At 35.5% G+C, this 15398-nt stretch overlaps 3 protein-coding genes across 3 annotated transcripts; 2 read left to right on the forward strand and 1 right to left on the reverse strand.

Moving 5' to 3' along the window:
• The first annotated feature begins 2981 nt into the window (after positions 1-2981).
• Positions 2982-4073, forward strand: LOC119989467 (VQ motif-containing protein 22-like). The gene has a single exon (XM_038835003.1). The coding sequence runs from the start codon at positions 3178-3180 to the stop codon at positions 3838-3840; it is 663 nt and encodes a 220-aa protein (XP_038690931.1). The 5' UTR covers positions 2982-3177; the 3' UTR covers positions 3841-4073.
• A 5446-nt stretch (positions 4074-9519) lies between these two features.
• On the reverse strand, positions 9520-11980 carry LOC119989490. Its single transcript, XM_038835058.1, has 2 exons — positions 11518-11980; positions 9520-10364 (listed from the first exon to the last, which is right to left on the reverse strand). Exons 1-2 carry the CDS (start codon positions 11816-11818, stop codon positions 10240-10242), a joined length of 426 nt encoding a protein of 141 aa, XP_038690986.1. The 5' UTR covers positions 11819-11980; the 3' UTR covers positions 9520-10239.
• Positions 11981-12089: 109 nt separating this feature from the next.
• LOC119989489 (glycine-rich RNA-binding protein 4, mitochondrial) lies at positions 12090-14623 on the forward strand. The gene is made up of 4 exons (XM_038835057.1): positions 12090-12322; positions 13889-13957; positions 14078-14184; positions 14300-14623. Exons 1-4 carry the CDS (start codon positions 12184-12186, stop codon positions 14438-14440), a joined length of 456 nt encoding a protein of 151 aa, XP_038690985.1. The 5' UTR covers positions 12090-12183; the 3' UTR covers positions 14441-14623.
• Positions 14624-15398: the final 775 nt, after the last annotated feature.

Raw genomic sequence — 15398 nt, forward strand, 5'->3', positions numbered from 1 at the left:
TCATAATGTGGATAGTCGCAAGTCCTAAGAGGCTAGGATAGGGAACTCCTTAAACAAAAAATGACAAGTTTGGAGCTAGGAATGACTCCAATTTTTAGCTACAATTCTCACCAATCCCATAAGTTTCTTTATGTGTAATCATTGTTTCTCTTTTGTTCATGTTTGAAGTTGACCAGTGATCAATTGAAAATAATGTTTTTGACCCATTAAATTCTAATAAATTGACAGACTAGTCATTATCTAGCATCTATTTCGTATCAATTTTGCTTGCACTGCATTCAAACTTTGAACTCCAACACAGACTCATTATTAAATTAGTTTTTAAATTATATATCTTCGCTGCTAATCATATATATATATATATTTCTTCTTTATTTTCCCCTTTCTTCCCCCACAATCCAATAACCCTCTTCTTAGGCACAATTTTTCTTGAAATGATGACTTGATCCACCTGAAAAAAAAAAAAAAAATACAACTCATAATAGCGTAAAAAAGACACTCTTTGCTTCTTTAGATTTATTGTAGCCGCCGCAAACAACTTGATATTAGGCTTGGATGATGATAATAACAATAATAATTGTGATCGGATGTGTCGTATGAGCTATATATATATATATATATTTACACACTTCATTACTTTTTAAAAGAGGAACCACGACAAACTCATTTCCTTATGATTCACGAGGTGGATAAAGATATTCTGTAATTGACAGTTTGTGCAATAACTTGTAGTAATTAATTAGTGATCCTATCACTATTAATATTATGTCACGTCACACATAAAATTATAAAAAAGATTTTATATATATATATATATATATATACCCATTCAAACAAGTGCATTGCCCTCCAAATCTTGCTTATTATATATATATATAAAAAAGAAAGAACACGAGAAAAGAACATTAGTTTAAAAAAATTATAGTACTCTATTTCCAAGAAACCTACTAATATTAATTTGTAGTATTGTGATTAACTATTTTTTTCATAAATTGTATCGATTCAATTAATACTAAATAAGAAGTAGAATTTATATTCACAAGCATTAGACTGCAGTTGTGATTAAGTAACTTTGATATGTTTAATGCATTTGAAATTAACCAGATTTGATAGGATGTTGGTGTCCAAGCAAAATTAATTAAGCAAAAATGGTCCGTAATTTTGAAGATTCAACATCACAAGATAATATAGTTTAAGTCCTCATGTGTTTGTGGGAATATGTTATTAGTGAATAAATAAATTGATTGAGAAAACTATATATATAACATGTATGCTTAGCTCAAAGTACTAATGTCACTTCCTAATCTCTTGGCTACAATGTGAACACTATGTATATTAATGATTATCATCACACCTTGATTAGAAGAAGTCCAATTTGTAATTAACAACACCAAATGATCATGACATATATTAGTGAATATTTTGAGGTATATTCATATATTGTTGTTTAATATCAAAACATTTAAGCTCATGCTTACGTGTCAATGAAATAAGTAATTTTGAAATTAAGGAATTTGCATTGTCCATCAATGGAAACCCAAAATCATGCCCTAACTGAAGATAAAATTGTAGCAAGCTATATTCACTTAATTAGTTAACTTTCTTAGTTATGTAGGAATTAGTCTAGATTTGGCTTAAACAATTAGGATGGTCGTATTGGCTGAGAATAAACATTTTTAATTGACAAACCCTAAATTGACTCGCGATATTAATACCTTACGACTTGTTATCCGAAAATTTATGCGGAGCTAAAAGGACACTAGTTCTATTTTAGCCTATGGAAAATATTGAACTAGTAAAACTATTTTCTGAAAATGATACACTAAAGAAATGAAAATGAAAATGACCTTTATACATATATAATTCTATTCGATGAAGAAAAATCTTATGCATATCTAATTATTAAGATTAAAAATTGCATGGTAGGTGGCATGGCTTTCCCAACCCTTAGAAACCTAAATAATAGGAAGAGAAAGGGGGGTTTAGGATTCAAAGAGGGCATCCAATAAGTGCAAACATTTTTATGGGACTTTTAGATTCAACAATATTGAATCAATCAATAATTAATTTAATTAATTAAGTCGTAGTCAAAATAAACTTGGGAGCACACGAGTAAACTATTGTACTTGATTCATTTCCTCTACATTATAACATGTAAAGGAAGTTGCATATCCAAGGTTCAATTCCAATCACAAGCATAATTTTTTGTGGTATTTTTTTTAAAAAAAAATTAAAGATTGTTATGACTTAAAAGTATAACACATCGTTTGGATAAACCAAGGGATGCAAGTCTATCAAAAAAACTCAAGTCTCTACCATTTAATGAGGTCTTTTTTTTGGGCGCTTAATTATCAGTAAGCGAGACAACTCAGGAAGAATAAAGTCATGCAAGTCTGATATATCCATGAAAATTGATAAACCCAAAGCGGACGATATCGTTGATGTGAGATTTTCAACATTGTATCGGAGGAAAGTCTCAGTCTAGTGGGACGGGCGTCTATCTGTCTACTTGTTGGGTTTAACATAACAACCCCCATAAGTGTGGGGGAGAGTTATGACTTATAAGTGTCACCCTTCGCTTGAATAACTCAAGTGATATGAGTTTATAAGAAAAACCTAAGTCCCTACTACTTAATGAGCCATTTTCTTGGGCTTAAGTACTGTTAAATGGGACGACCCATGATAAACAAAGTCGGTGTGGACTCGATGTATCCACAAGAATCAATAAATCAAAAGCGGATAATATTATTGAGGTGAGTATGGATGAGATTTTCAAAAAAGATGGTGATGATCATCATGTTATATGAAATTTTGATGAAAAAAAATCTAACTAAAGGTAGTAACATGGGTAGTGGCCGCGTTCTTTCTTTACTTGTAAGCAATTAATTTTATGACCACATTGAAGCTAACAACAAGATTTTACTTATTTCTTCATGACGATCGCATTGACATATATAACTCATAAGCAGTGTTATTTCCAGGAGCCAGCATCCCTTTTGTCTCTACCTTCAAATTGGTCTACTGTACATGCATCTTTACTTTGACCAACTTAACGTAGTCTTCATTATGTATACAATGAAATAATACTTTATCTTCATCATCGCTACCCAGTACCCATTCCAGTCTCTTTATATATCGAGACACTAAACACATACTAACCCACACAAAAGGAGAGCCATGGAGGACATAATAACTGGCTCTACTCAGTGGGTGCAATCCTCCTACGACTCTTTTCACTCTCTGTTGCCATTCTCCGATGCCACGGCCCCGACGACGGGTGTCGATAGCTCCTTATTAAGCCCTAACAAGTCATGTAGAGCTATTGATCATCATCAACATCAATTGAGTCCAAGGAATAGTGGGTGTGTGTCAAAACCAATCCGAAGGAGGTCTAGAGCTTCAAAGAGGACACCAACCACTCTTCTTAAGGCCAATACCACAAATTTTCGAGCTCTTGTGCAACAATTCACTGGATGCCCTAGAGCACCCATTCCATTTGCAACCCAAAAGGGTCCTATCACCTTGAATTTTGGTGCTGGGAGCGCTCATAACTATAACTATAGTAGCAGCACTAATTTTCGCAAAAAGTTTTATCTTCAACGCTTCCAACGAGAAAATTGGAGTCAACAAAACGAGCAGCAACAACAGCATCAGCAGTACCTACAACAACAAGAACAACAAGAATATTATAGTGTGGAACAAATACTTGACAATATTTCTAATGATGGGTCTAACAGTGGTTCTCAAAATGTGGAGATCGATGACGACTTTGTCCTCAATGATTTTTCCTTGGATGAGCTTACTAGGGAATATTTGTTCTCCAATGATATATGTAGCTAGCTAGGGTTCGATTGATGGTAGTTAATTTCTCTCTCTTTCAAGAACCCTAGATTGCCTCTAGCTCATATGCATGATGTGATATATGTGTCTAATTTCTTACTTTTATGATCATTTGATCTAGCTAGCTAGCTAGGTTGTGCCGCAATAGTTAGCATCCTCCAAAAAAAGATGTAAATTCAAACATAAGACAATTCTCATAAGTTGTAAAGATTGAAAAGTAGGTCGCTCCAAAACCTTTCCCATGCAAGTAGCCTGAACTACTACAGTAGTCCTTTGGTGTGATTAGTTGAATAAATGTGTTTAAATTGTCGGATCAGTCAAGTCCTTACCCTCCTGAAGAATCCAACAACCACCCACTAAAGATCGTAATCATATCCACACTATTTGCATACCAATTGATTTCAGGGTTTGTTCTCTTCTGGGCATCTACATCAGGTACAGAGACATGCATGGTTTAGGGTTTAGGTTCAATTTATTATCTCGCGAAGTGAAAAATTCTGTATATACGGATCTGACGACTTGAATTTAGATCCATTTTGAATATTCTAAAAACAAACATATATAATATCGTTATCGATTAAAAAAAAAAAACCGTAAGTTTAAATTTTTTTTGGTGGAAGACGATAAGTTTTTTTATGTGTAACTATTGTTTCTCTTTGTTCATGTTTGACGTTGACCTATAAATTCAAAATAATGTTTTTGACCCATTAAATTCTATATATTGACAGATTGGTCATTATCTAGCATCTATTCCCTATCAACTTTGCTTGCACTGCATTCAAACTTTGAACTCCAAAACATAGACTCATTAAAATTGTTTTTAAATTAACTTTGCTGCTAATCATATTTCTTCCCTATTTTCTTTTCCCTTTTCCCTTTCTCCCCCAAATCCAATAACCCTCGTAGGCACTATTTTTCTTGAAATGATGACTTGATCCAACCAAAAAAAAATGTAACTCATAATACTGTAAAAAGAACCCTTTTTAATAGATTTATTGTAGCCGACCCCAAATAATTTGATGTTAGGCTTGGATGATAATAATAATTGTGACTAGATGTGTAGTATGAGGTGCATACATACATATATGTATGTATGTATACTTCATTACTTATTTTAAAAAAAGGAACCATGACACACTCATTTCCTCGTAATTCACGAGGTGTATATGAAGATCTTCTGTAATTGACAGTTTGTGCAATAACTTGTAATTAGTGATCCTATCACTAATTTGATGTCACCTAACACGAAAAATCATTAAAAAAAAAGAAGATAATATATTTACCCATTCAAGCAACTGCATTGCCCTCCATATCTTGCTTATTATAAAATAAGAACACGAGAAAAGAACAATATTATTTTAAAAAAATTCCTTACTACTCTATTTCCAAGAAACCTACTAGTATTTGTAGTATTGTGAGGAATTAGAATTCGTATTCACAAGCATTAGACTGCAATTGTGATTGAGTAACTCGACGTCGTCAATGGTTCGTGCTCTGCCTTTCAATGGGTGGGGTGGGGGGGAGTCTTTGAAATGTTCAATGTATTTGAAGAGTTGGAATATTATTCAAAATTAACCGGATTGGTTAAGATCTTTGTGTACAAGCAAAATTAATTAAGCAAAATGGTCCTTAATTTTGAAGATTCCACATCACAAGATAATATAGTTTAAGTCCTTGTTGTTGTGTAGGTTTGGTGGGAGTATGTTATTAGGGAATAAAGCAATTGATTGAGAAAATTAACGTGTATGCTTAGCTCTCATACTGATGTAACTTCTTAATATGTCGGCTACAATGTGAACACTACGTATATTAATCATTATTATCAAACTTGATTAGAAGAAGTCCAATTTGTAATTAACAATCGTAGGTGTTCGATCTATAATCAAAGAAAAAGTCAAGGTGGGCCACCAGTAACTTGCAAGACACATGAGCAAGAGACAATTGGAATAGTCTTGACACCGGGGTTGCTGGCCAAAGAAGCTCTAACGGTCAAGTCAGCATGACGGATAGAAAGCCAAAAGAAGACCTGTAGTTGTAGGGGTCAAGTTCAACCCTGATAAATTACATGTGTCCTGTTCAACCCAACCAATTACTTGGATCCTGTTCAACCCAATCTATTTGCATACAAACGGGTCAAACCAAACATAAAGCCCACAGAGGTTAGGTCTACAAAACCCAACAACAATCAGACCACAAAACATACAGTCCAAAAAGGACTTGGTCTAAAAAGGCAATACAAAGCCGATACAGCACAAGCAGCCGATACACAAAGGCTAAAACAATAATCATGGGACGAAGCCGAAGATAAGGTAGTTCCATATCAAATGGTTATATCTAAAACTGCTGTAAACCTCTTCAACTGCAATGAACTTCTCCAAACTGCTCCAACTATTGAGAGTTGCTCCAACTGCCGCAACTGCAAGTAACTGTTCAAAATAAATATAGAAGGAGTTCATCATGCTATAAGGAGGGGACTCCGATTTGGGACTTACTCTGTAATCTGAAGAGATAATAAAATATCATATCATTCTGTACTGTGGACCTAGGCTCAACGTCGAACCACGTAAAATCTCTTTGTCTTGTCTTATATTTACCCAATCATTTTCAAACAATTCGATTGTCGATAATTTACATCAACAATAGTTGATGCAAATGCGGGTGGCTAAGACCGCAGAGGGAGGCGCATCAAACTAAGTGTTTGTGATGGTGATAATGGAAAGAGTACGATGTAAGCTAGGAGAGAGTCTGTCCTCCTTTCTCTAGGAAGAAAGAAGGGTATTTATAGCTTATATATGTAAAGTAAATGATGATGACATGATCACACCATGCATGCAAGGTTAGATCTCAAGGATGATCTGTAATAAACAGATTTGCAAAAGTTGTGTATCAAAAAGAGGGTGTGATGTGATAAGTGACTAAAAGAATAAGTAAGTCACTAATTACAGCTTGTCCTCTAAAACAGGATGGATGCAAGTCTCGAGATTGTCTGGAGTAGGTAACCTAGCATTCTTGTAGCTAAAGAAAAGGTTGTGATTGGTCAATCCTTGGGGTCGACCCTGGGAATGCAGCTTGAACAAATGATGAAGGCAAAGTAAGGGGAGCAAGTGGGCGACAGATGGCCTAAGGTGGTGGTTGTGGACATAATATTCGATATGCATGTGATGTTAGCAGTAAAAGTAGGTATTATAGCTGTCATACTTGAGGTGGGTCTTGCACTTTACTTAGTTATGTAGGAATTAATCTAGATTTGGCTTAAGGATGATCGTGTTGGTTGTGAATAAACATTTTAGAAAACCCTAATTTGACTCACGATATTAACACCTTACGACTTCTTAGTGTATTTGACCTAAAATGAAATAACAAAGTATCCAAAAAATTGTGCGGAGCCAAAAGCACACCATATCTATTTTAGCCTATGAAAAATATTGAACTAGTAAAACTATTTTCCAAAACTTATACAATAAAAGAAATGAAAATGACCTTCATACATAATTCGATTCGAGGAAGAAAAATCTTAGGCCATATCTAATTACTAAGATTAAAAATTGCATGGTAGGTGGCAATGTGGCATGGCTTTTCCCAACCCTAACCTAAATAAAAGGAGGAGAAAAAGGGAGGTTTTAAGGAGTAAAAGAGGGCATCCAATAAGAGCAAACATTTTTCTAAGACTTCGGGATTCAACAATTGAATCAATCAATAATTAATTATCTAAGTCATATTCAAAATAAACTTGGGGGTCACAGGGTGTAGCAATGTACTTGATTCATTTTCTCTACATAATTAATATGTAGAGGAAAAAAATATGTAGAGGAAGTTGCATAATTAAATATGATTATGATCATGTTATCTCAATAGTATATCTCATATCGGATTGACATAATCGAACTAAGTGGTATATAAATAAAATCCAAGCACCTCTCATACAAATAATAGATTTTCTGGACCTAAAAACCAATGACGATTACTCATGAAGAACAAATTTATAAGAACCATCGCCCAAAACGAACAATATCCTGATTTGTTTGGGCTCGGATTTCCAATGTCATATTAAATATTGATGATGAAAATCTAACAAAGGTAGCTTTTTAGTCAACAACACAAAACACACCGTGGTAACATTGAGTGGTTGGCAATCTTTCTTTACTTGTAAGTAATTAATTTTACGACCAATTGTTGGAGTTAACAAGAAGATTTTACCATTTCTTCATGACGATCTCATTGACGTAACTCATAAGCAGGTGTTATTTCCAGGAACCAGCAGCCTGCAGAATTTCTTTTGTCTCTATCTTCAAATTGGTCTACTGTACATGCATGCATCTTAACTCTTTGACCAACTAAATGTAGCCTTCATCGTATGTACAATGAAATAATACTTTCTATTCATCATCACTATTCACTACTCATTCCAGTCTCTTTATATATCAAGACTTACTAGACACATATTAACACACAGAAAAAGGAGAGTCATGAAAGACATCATCACTGGTTCTTCTCGGTGGGTGCAATCCTATGACTCTTTTCACTCTCCGTTGCCATTCTCCGACGCCACGGCCGGGATGACCGGGGTCGATAGCACCTTATTAGGCCCTAACAAGTCATGCATGTAGAGCTATTGATCATCATCAACATCAATTGAGTCCAAGGAATAGTGGGTGTGTGTCAAAACCAATCCGAAGGAGGTCTAGGGCTTCAAAGAAGACACCAACCACTCTTCTCAATGCCAATTCCGCAAATTTTCAAGCTCTTGTGCAACAATTCACTGGATGCCCAAGAGTACAAATTTCATTTGCAACCCAAAAGGGTCCAATCACCTTGAATTTTGGTGCTGGGAGTGCTCATAACTATAGTAGCAGCACAAATTTTCACGAAAATTTTTATCGTCAACGCTCCCAACAAGAAAATTGGAGTCAACAAAATGAGCGGCAACAACAACAACAATATTACAGTGTGGAACAAATACTTGACAAAGTTTCTAATGATGGGTCTAACAGTGGTTCTCCAAATGTGGAGATTGAGGACGACTTTGTCCTCGATGATTTTTCCTTGGATGAGCTTACTAGGGAATATTTGTTCTCCAATGATATATATAGCTAGCTAGGGCTCGATTGATGGTAAAGCAATTTCTCTCTCTTTCAAGTACCGTAGATTGCCTCTAGCTCATATATATATGATGATGTATCTAATTTCTTATTTTTATGATCATTTGATCTAGCTAGCTAGGTTGGGTAATAGTTAGCATCCTCCAATAAATGCTTTGTGTATGAACTGTCTTTGTGCTGCTTTGGTCATAAATGGTACGGATATGAACATTTCAATCACAATGATTACTGACTAATCTAAATGAATTGTCTCGTATATATATTTAACTTTTCATTTATGTGATTTATTCTTGATACTCTCTTATATGATTTTGAATTATGATTGGCATGAATATTCGTCGCCGGTGTTGAGGAGAAGAGGGGGGGGGGGGGGGTGTGTGTGTTAAGGATGAAGCTTCCAACATGTTTTCCTAAAACCACAGATGTCAAGGGTTGCATGTTGTAATTTCCACTTCTTAATTTTTTTGTAGAATCAATACAGACACACATACATGTCAAGGGAAAACACAAGTAATGATACTGGGAAACTTGCAAAGAAGAATGGCCAGTAGTGATACTTAAGAGAATTGTGAACAAGTAATGAAGAGTTATACGCACGATTCTACTGCATATGAGCAACAGAAACTAGTAGAAATTGACAAGACAGAAAATGAATTACAAGAGCTTTACAAGTCTTTTCCATGTCAAACCGACCCTCCCCAACCATGCGAATTTTGGACCATGGAAAGCGAGCTCATATAGAGAATCACTCTGCTGATGAAATCATTGAAATCTGCCTTTGGGGGAACTGATTCAGTGATGAATTGATGATTCAAGGAAGCAAGTTGATCAACGAACCCCCGGCAGATTATTCCACAGAGATATTTTTAGTGCTTGAATACCACTTCAGATACAAAATAGAGAAATTAACAGATAAATTCATGCAGTCAAAAGTAGAACAAAATGTCAATAAGCATAAGCTATGATAGAAATTTTATCATGTTGCCTGTAACGGGGTAAAAGTTTGTTGACCTGAACCTCCAAAAAGGCAAAAACTGTAGTCATACCAGAATTAGATCAGAATATAGGAGCGCTTTCCTTAACTTCCACGCCAGAAAGACCGCAAAAAACAGTTGCAAGATTTAACCACATTCGTCAAACATAGGATAAATATCTTCCAATGTAGAAGATGAATCATCATTACAATTGGTACATTGGTAGTCTACCAATGTCAACCTGTTTGCAATAGCGTAATTGTAAGAAGAAACAATATCAGAACAGTAGAAGAAATATCTTCCTTGATTGATCCTTGAGGCATCCATTAACAAAACATGTTTTCCTCCAGTAGAATGAGTTTCCCACACATTATCGAGCGCCTGAAGTAAAATATTATCAATCTTCTTAGCAACAAATGCCAAATTCCTTTGAAGACAATAGCATGAAGTCCTGAAAGAAAACCAGTGAGTTAAGTCGGACACAACTTTGTTCAAACTATTCCAATTACCTTCCTTTTCCAAAAAAACAATACCTTACTCCATTGACCTATCCCAATGAATAGGAAAACATATTAAACCACCCAGAAGCTATGACTAGAATAGCTGAATGAATGGTGTAATGCAAAAATAAGACTGAATATTACTTATGTTCAATTGTGAACTTAACTTCGAGAAGCATTCAAGAAGTTTGAGATAGTAAAGACTTCCTTGAAAATCAAGCGCAAAGCTGCCCTTAGTCTCTCCCATCGAAGCAAACTTCCATATGTGAAAGTAAAGGAACTTCAAAAGAACCTATTGTGTATTCCAAGCACAGAAATTTCCACATGCAATATGTAGCAATCAATGGCAATAAAATGCTCAAATTCCAGTAAGAATATAACAGTTCATCAGCTTGCCATGTCAGACAATCAATATCCTCAAATGCAAGAAATATTTTAGCAGCTTAGAAATAACTAAAGGGTAGTTAGCAATCTAAGATTAATAGAAGAACAGTCAAGAGATTGAAGGCTCAACTAATTATCAGCAGGGGTCCCGAAAGGCACAAAAAACACAAACATAAACTAAAGAATAATCTTTAAAAAAATTGTCCACCAAAGCAAAATTGACAATCTTGGGCATAGAAAAAATCATAACAAAAGGAAAACAGAGAATACTTCAGCATCAAGAACTTCAATTGCTTAAAAGAACAGGCAAACACACACATATGCCAAGATTTACACTAACATATACATGCATATATGAACAAGATAGCACAAAGGATGATGCACATGGCAAACAATTTTGATGATGCATATGGCAAACAATCTGCACATTCAATATAAATCTACTGACAGAGACGACTAGCAGGTGTGCCTAGCCTAAAAAATTAAAAAAAAATGAAAAAGAAGAAAAGAAAATCAACGTTCGGAGAACAAATGGTACTGTCAGCATGTACATATAAATGCAAACACACAAACATACCTAAATTATTGATATGCATAAACAGGCGGAGAGAGTGAAAAACAAATATAAAGAGTGAAAGACAAACAAGTATGTATGGCGCAAACAACTCAAAAAAGAAAGAAAATAAAATTATCAAACAACAAAATAAAATCAACGCATACTCATCAAGACACGAATTTTCCTAAGCCTCTCGGCCTCCAGCTCGCTAGGGCTCCGTTGGCGTTCCCAAATATATCTCAAGAGCATCTTGAAGATGGAGTAGGGAGATAGATTATCAAGATCACGATCGCGATCTTCATCTGAAAACAAAGCGAAATTGGAGAAAATATCTAGTCTCTCGATAGGATTTGCCGATAAATTCTCACGACGAGGGGCGGAAGAGGCTTCTTCCCTTGAGATCGGACAATCGGAGGCCGAGAGTAAGGACAGCGGCGTCCGAGTATAGGCTCTGCCTTCTTGCATTGCCCTAGCGTTGACGGAAGACGGCCAAGACTCAAGGTCGCGTCGAGGTTCTCAGATTGAGAAGAAGATCGAGATTTTGAAGAGATCAATGAAGAGCGCCAAAAACCCTAGCGTGAGCGAGAGGCAGAGCGTTATATATAGCTGGACGCGGGTAACGGCTATATTGGCGCCTTCGCCGCCTCAACCAAACTATTTAGTATTTAGGGCTAAAATTGTAATTATCGATTTTCGATTTACTACCTATTTAAAACGCACCGTTTCCTTGCATCCATCAAATATCCTGCCGGTCTGCCGTGCAACGCCTGAAGGCTGAAGCTGCTTCGACTGTGGTTTCTCACACAGGTTTCAGGATACGGAAGCTGAGAATGAGTGGCAGAGCTGCAACCGTCTCTTTCTCTATACCCATCTACGCCACGCCTCTCAGATACCGTACAAAGTTTAATTCTCTGAATTTGAGAGCATGCCTCAATGAATATCCTCTCGCAAGCAGAATCATGATTAAAAGTAAGTAAAGTCGCTGCACCTTGATTTATTTGATTCTTTTTTTTTTGTCAATTTGGTTTATTTACCACCTGGGTTTTCTCGCGTGAATTTTATTATGCCTGGGTTTTGTCATATGAATCTTATTATGCCGTTCGATTTAGTTTATTGACTTAACGAAACTAATTTGATTATCTAGTAAGGTTTTTTCCCCTTTCTTTCATCTATTCTGATAAGCATAGTCCATAAAAAATAGCAAATTGAAAACCTCGAAAAATTGAGTTTCAATTCTTTTTCCCTTCGTAGGGTTCACAGCCTTTCTACGAATTAAGGTCTGCTCCAGTCCCTGACCCTGCCCACTGGAGCATTATGCATGAGTTATTTACCTTTTTAGGGTTTAAGGGGGTGGCACTATGTGGTCAAGTTCAGGAAGATGGTGCTTGGGAAACTTGCCGGGGCAAGGGAAATGATAATATTAATAAAAATTATTTATCTATGGTCCTATGGAAGCAATGTTGACCAAACTTTTCTAATAGTTGTGAGGTTTGAGGCTGAAACTGTGGAAAATTGGCAGGAAGGAAGCATTGCTGTAGGACTTGGATGTGCTTATTTACTGCAAGTCACCAATTTGAAAATTGAATTTGATAGGACCAAACCGTTGCTAGTCAAGAACAAACAGGTCCTTTACTATAAAAACGGCGATTTACTACTCCATTCTTATAATATAAAAACAGGGAGGTTAATTGTCCTTTTGCCTTTGCTGCTCATCTTTCTTTGTGCCGGTACCTGGATGTTACTAGAGATAGAGCTTAGTTTGAGTGCTGTGGGAGAAGGGGATGCTAGATATATATTATTTTTGTATCCTGTTATGTTTATCAGAATGGTTCATAGGGAGTAAGTTGTTTGGCTGATAATTGTAGAGGAGTGCTGATGTGGAGCCAGATGGGAGATTAATGGATGGTATACTGTTCTGAAGAAAGATTAGGATTGTGAATTGGTATTCAAATTGAGAAGTGGGTATGTCATCAAGTTCTTGGAACACTTTAATTTATATTTACTCCATCTTTCACAAAAATTACTCAAGGTAAACTCCTACTCCTTAGATGTGGAGAAGGGGTTTGTTGCATTCAACTACACGAACATTTGATGAATGAACTTGAAATATCTTGAATAAATTTGTAGTTTGTGATTGAATATTTGACTTTTTTTCCATAGGCGCCATTCTTTGGAACTAGGACATGCCTACTCTTAGCATTCTACTATGTAGCTTCTGAAAGGAACGTCAAGTTTGTTAAGTTGCCTCTACCCAACTTTATTTGCAGAATCTCCAATATAATGTCTAGAGCATTTGTTCTTGGTTTCATAGTTCAATTTAGACATCAGATCTAAAACCGAAATTAGACTGATCGTGTACAGAATTTGTAATAAAAGTGAGAGAAGGATAAGTAGATTAGAAGACACGACAATGCTCTTTTACATTATCAGTTATATCATTCATATTCAATATGTCTTGCGAATTAAGTTGATCTGGTTATTTGCTTTTGTTCTTTTGGTATCACCTATCTAAAATTTGTTAAAATTGGGATGCAGATTTATCATATTCTACTACTGAAGGTACTCTGCAGTCGGAATTTTCTAATTTCGGCCAGATAGCTGAAGGTAATATGAAATTTCGTTGAATTCATTCGCCCAAAAACTTCCAGAAATTTCATTGAATTCATTCCACCAGAAACTTCCAGTGCACTCTTGAAAATCCCTAAACTATTGTCTCCATGGCAGTTAAGCTTGTCAAAGATGAGGCCACAAAAAAGTCCAAAGGATATGCATTTATTCAATACACTTGTCAAGATGATGCCATCCTTGCCCTTGAGAATATGGATCAGGAGGTATTATTTCGACTTCTCATTTCGTGTTCTGTCGCTTGAGAAAACATTCAGTCAGGTACGTGTATTTTCATGCATTCACTTTTGGAGAGCCTTGTGATTAATATTCTTTTATCAGGAATTTGATGGTAGGATGCTTCATATTGAAATTGCCAAACCTGTGAGGAGCAGTTTTAAAGGGTATCCAATAACCTCAGGGCCGCCACCGAAGACGCAGCGTTTTCCGGAGCAAGATGAGGTCGCAGATTGCTGGTACTGATCAATTTTTTTTGGAGATTACAAACTTGGGATTCCAAGCTTCATGTAGCATTAGAGTTGGTGGACAGTCATTCTGTTTGATTAGTTGAGTTGATCATTGTAACATAAACTGTGTAAATGAACCTGATTTCTTGATCCAGAACATAAAGCTTTTACTTCTTTATTTAGACTAAAATTTTGAAGTTGTTCACACTGTCAACGCCAGTTATGAGAACAGCAAAAAAAAAAAAAAGAACAAAAAAACAAAAGGAAACAAATCATCTAGACAATTTGTGAAAATGCTCCGGATTATTCCATATTTCCATGTAAATACATATATTCTCACTTCTCAATTCTAATAGTATTACCATTCGCCCCCTAAGCCAATTAATTATATCATTACTTAGGTAATCTTACATTTATTAGCAATTGAGACATTTTTTTAAAGCTAGAACGACACACCATACAAATTTGTCATATGAACATCTAATATGAGTTTAAACTCAGGTCGTTAAACTCATTAGCATATAAGAAGTTTCTCACCTTAGTACCTTACTATATGATAAGTTGGGTCAAAATCCAATGCGTGGTCATAAGGGTCTTGCTCCAATGAGAACCGAACTTAAAACTTCCCGAGTCCATATGATTTTGCTCTTTTGAGTCCATGCGATTTATTTTGCCCTTCCAAATCCATATGATTTGGTTGCAGAGATACACCAAGTAGTCTATCATCAATAGTTTGAGAAGCTTATTAAATCAATGGTGTTACTCGTCCCAAAAACTGTGATCCCAATTATCTCAATTGTTGAGATATATGGACTAGATTTAAAGTGCATGTGAAATCCATCACATGCTCTTTAAATCTAGTTTATACACCTCTGCATTATAAGGACAAATATCTTTTTCGTTAGAAGATTCAGTAAATCAAGATTTTATTGAAATAAAATTATAGTACACAAGTTTTAAAAGGAAAAGAAATT

The sequence above is a fragment of the Tripterygium wilfordii genome, chromosome 21 (genome assembly GCF_013401445.1).
Source record: "Tripterygium wilfordii isolate XIE 37 chromosome 21, ASM1340144v1, whole genome shotgun sequence".
NCBI classification, from domain to species: domain Eukaryota; kingdom Viridiplantae; phylum Streptophyta; class Magnoliopsida; order Celastrales; family Celastraceae; genus Tripterygium; species Tripterygium wilfordii.

Bases quoted from the DNA above. Each gene is read 5' to 3' on its own strand.
- LOC119989467 (XM_038835003.1), top strand. From the start codon at position 3,178: ATGGAGGACATAATAACTGGCTCTACTCAGTGGGTGCAATCCTCCTAC.
- LOC119989490 (XM_038835058.1), bottom strand. From the start codon at position 11,818: ATGCAAGAAGGCAGAGCCTATACTCGGACGCCGCTGTCCTTACTCTCG. The intron at 10,365-11,517 runs GTATGCGTTGAT...GTTTTCTTTCAG, and splicing joins GAAAATTCGTGTCTTGATGA to GACTTCATGCTATTGTCTTC.
- LOC119989489 (XM_038835057.1), top strand. From the start codon at position 12,184: ATGAGTGGCAGAGCTGCAACCGTCTCTTTCTCTATACCCATCTACGCC. The intron at 13,958-14,077 runs GTAATATGAAAT...TCTCCATGGCAG, and splicing joins TTTCGGCCAGATAGCTGAAG to TTAAGCTTGTCAAAGATGAG. The intron at 14,185-14,299 runs GTATTATTTCGA...TTCTTTTATCAG, and splicing joins TTGAGAATATGGATCAGGAG to GAATTTGATGGTAGGATGCT.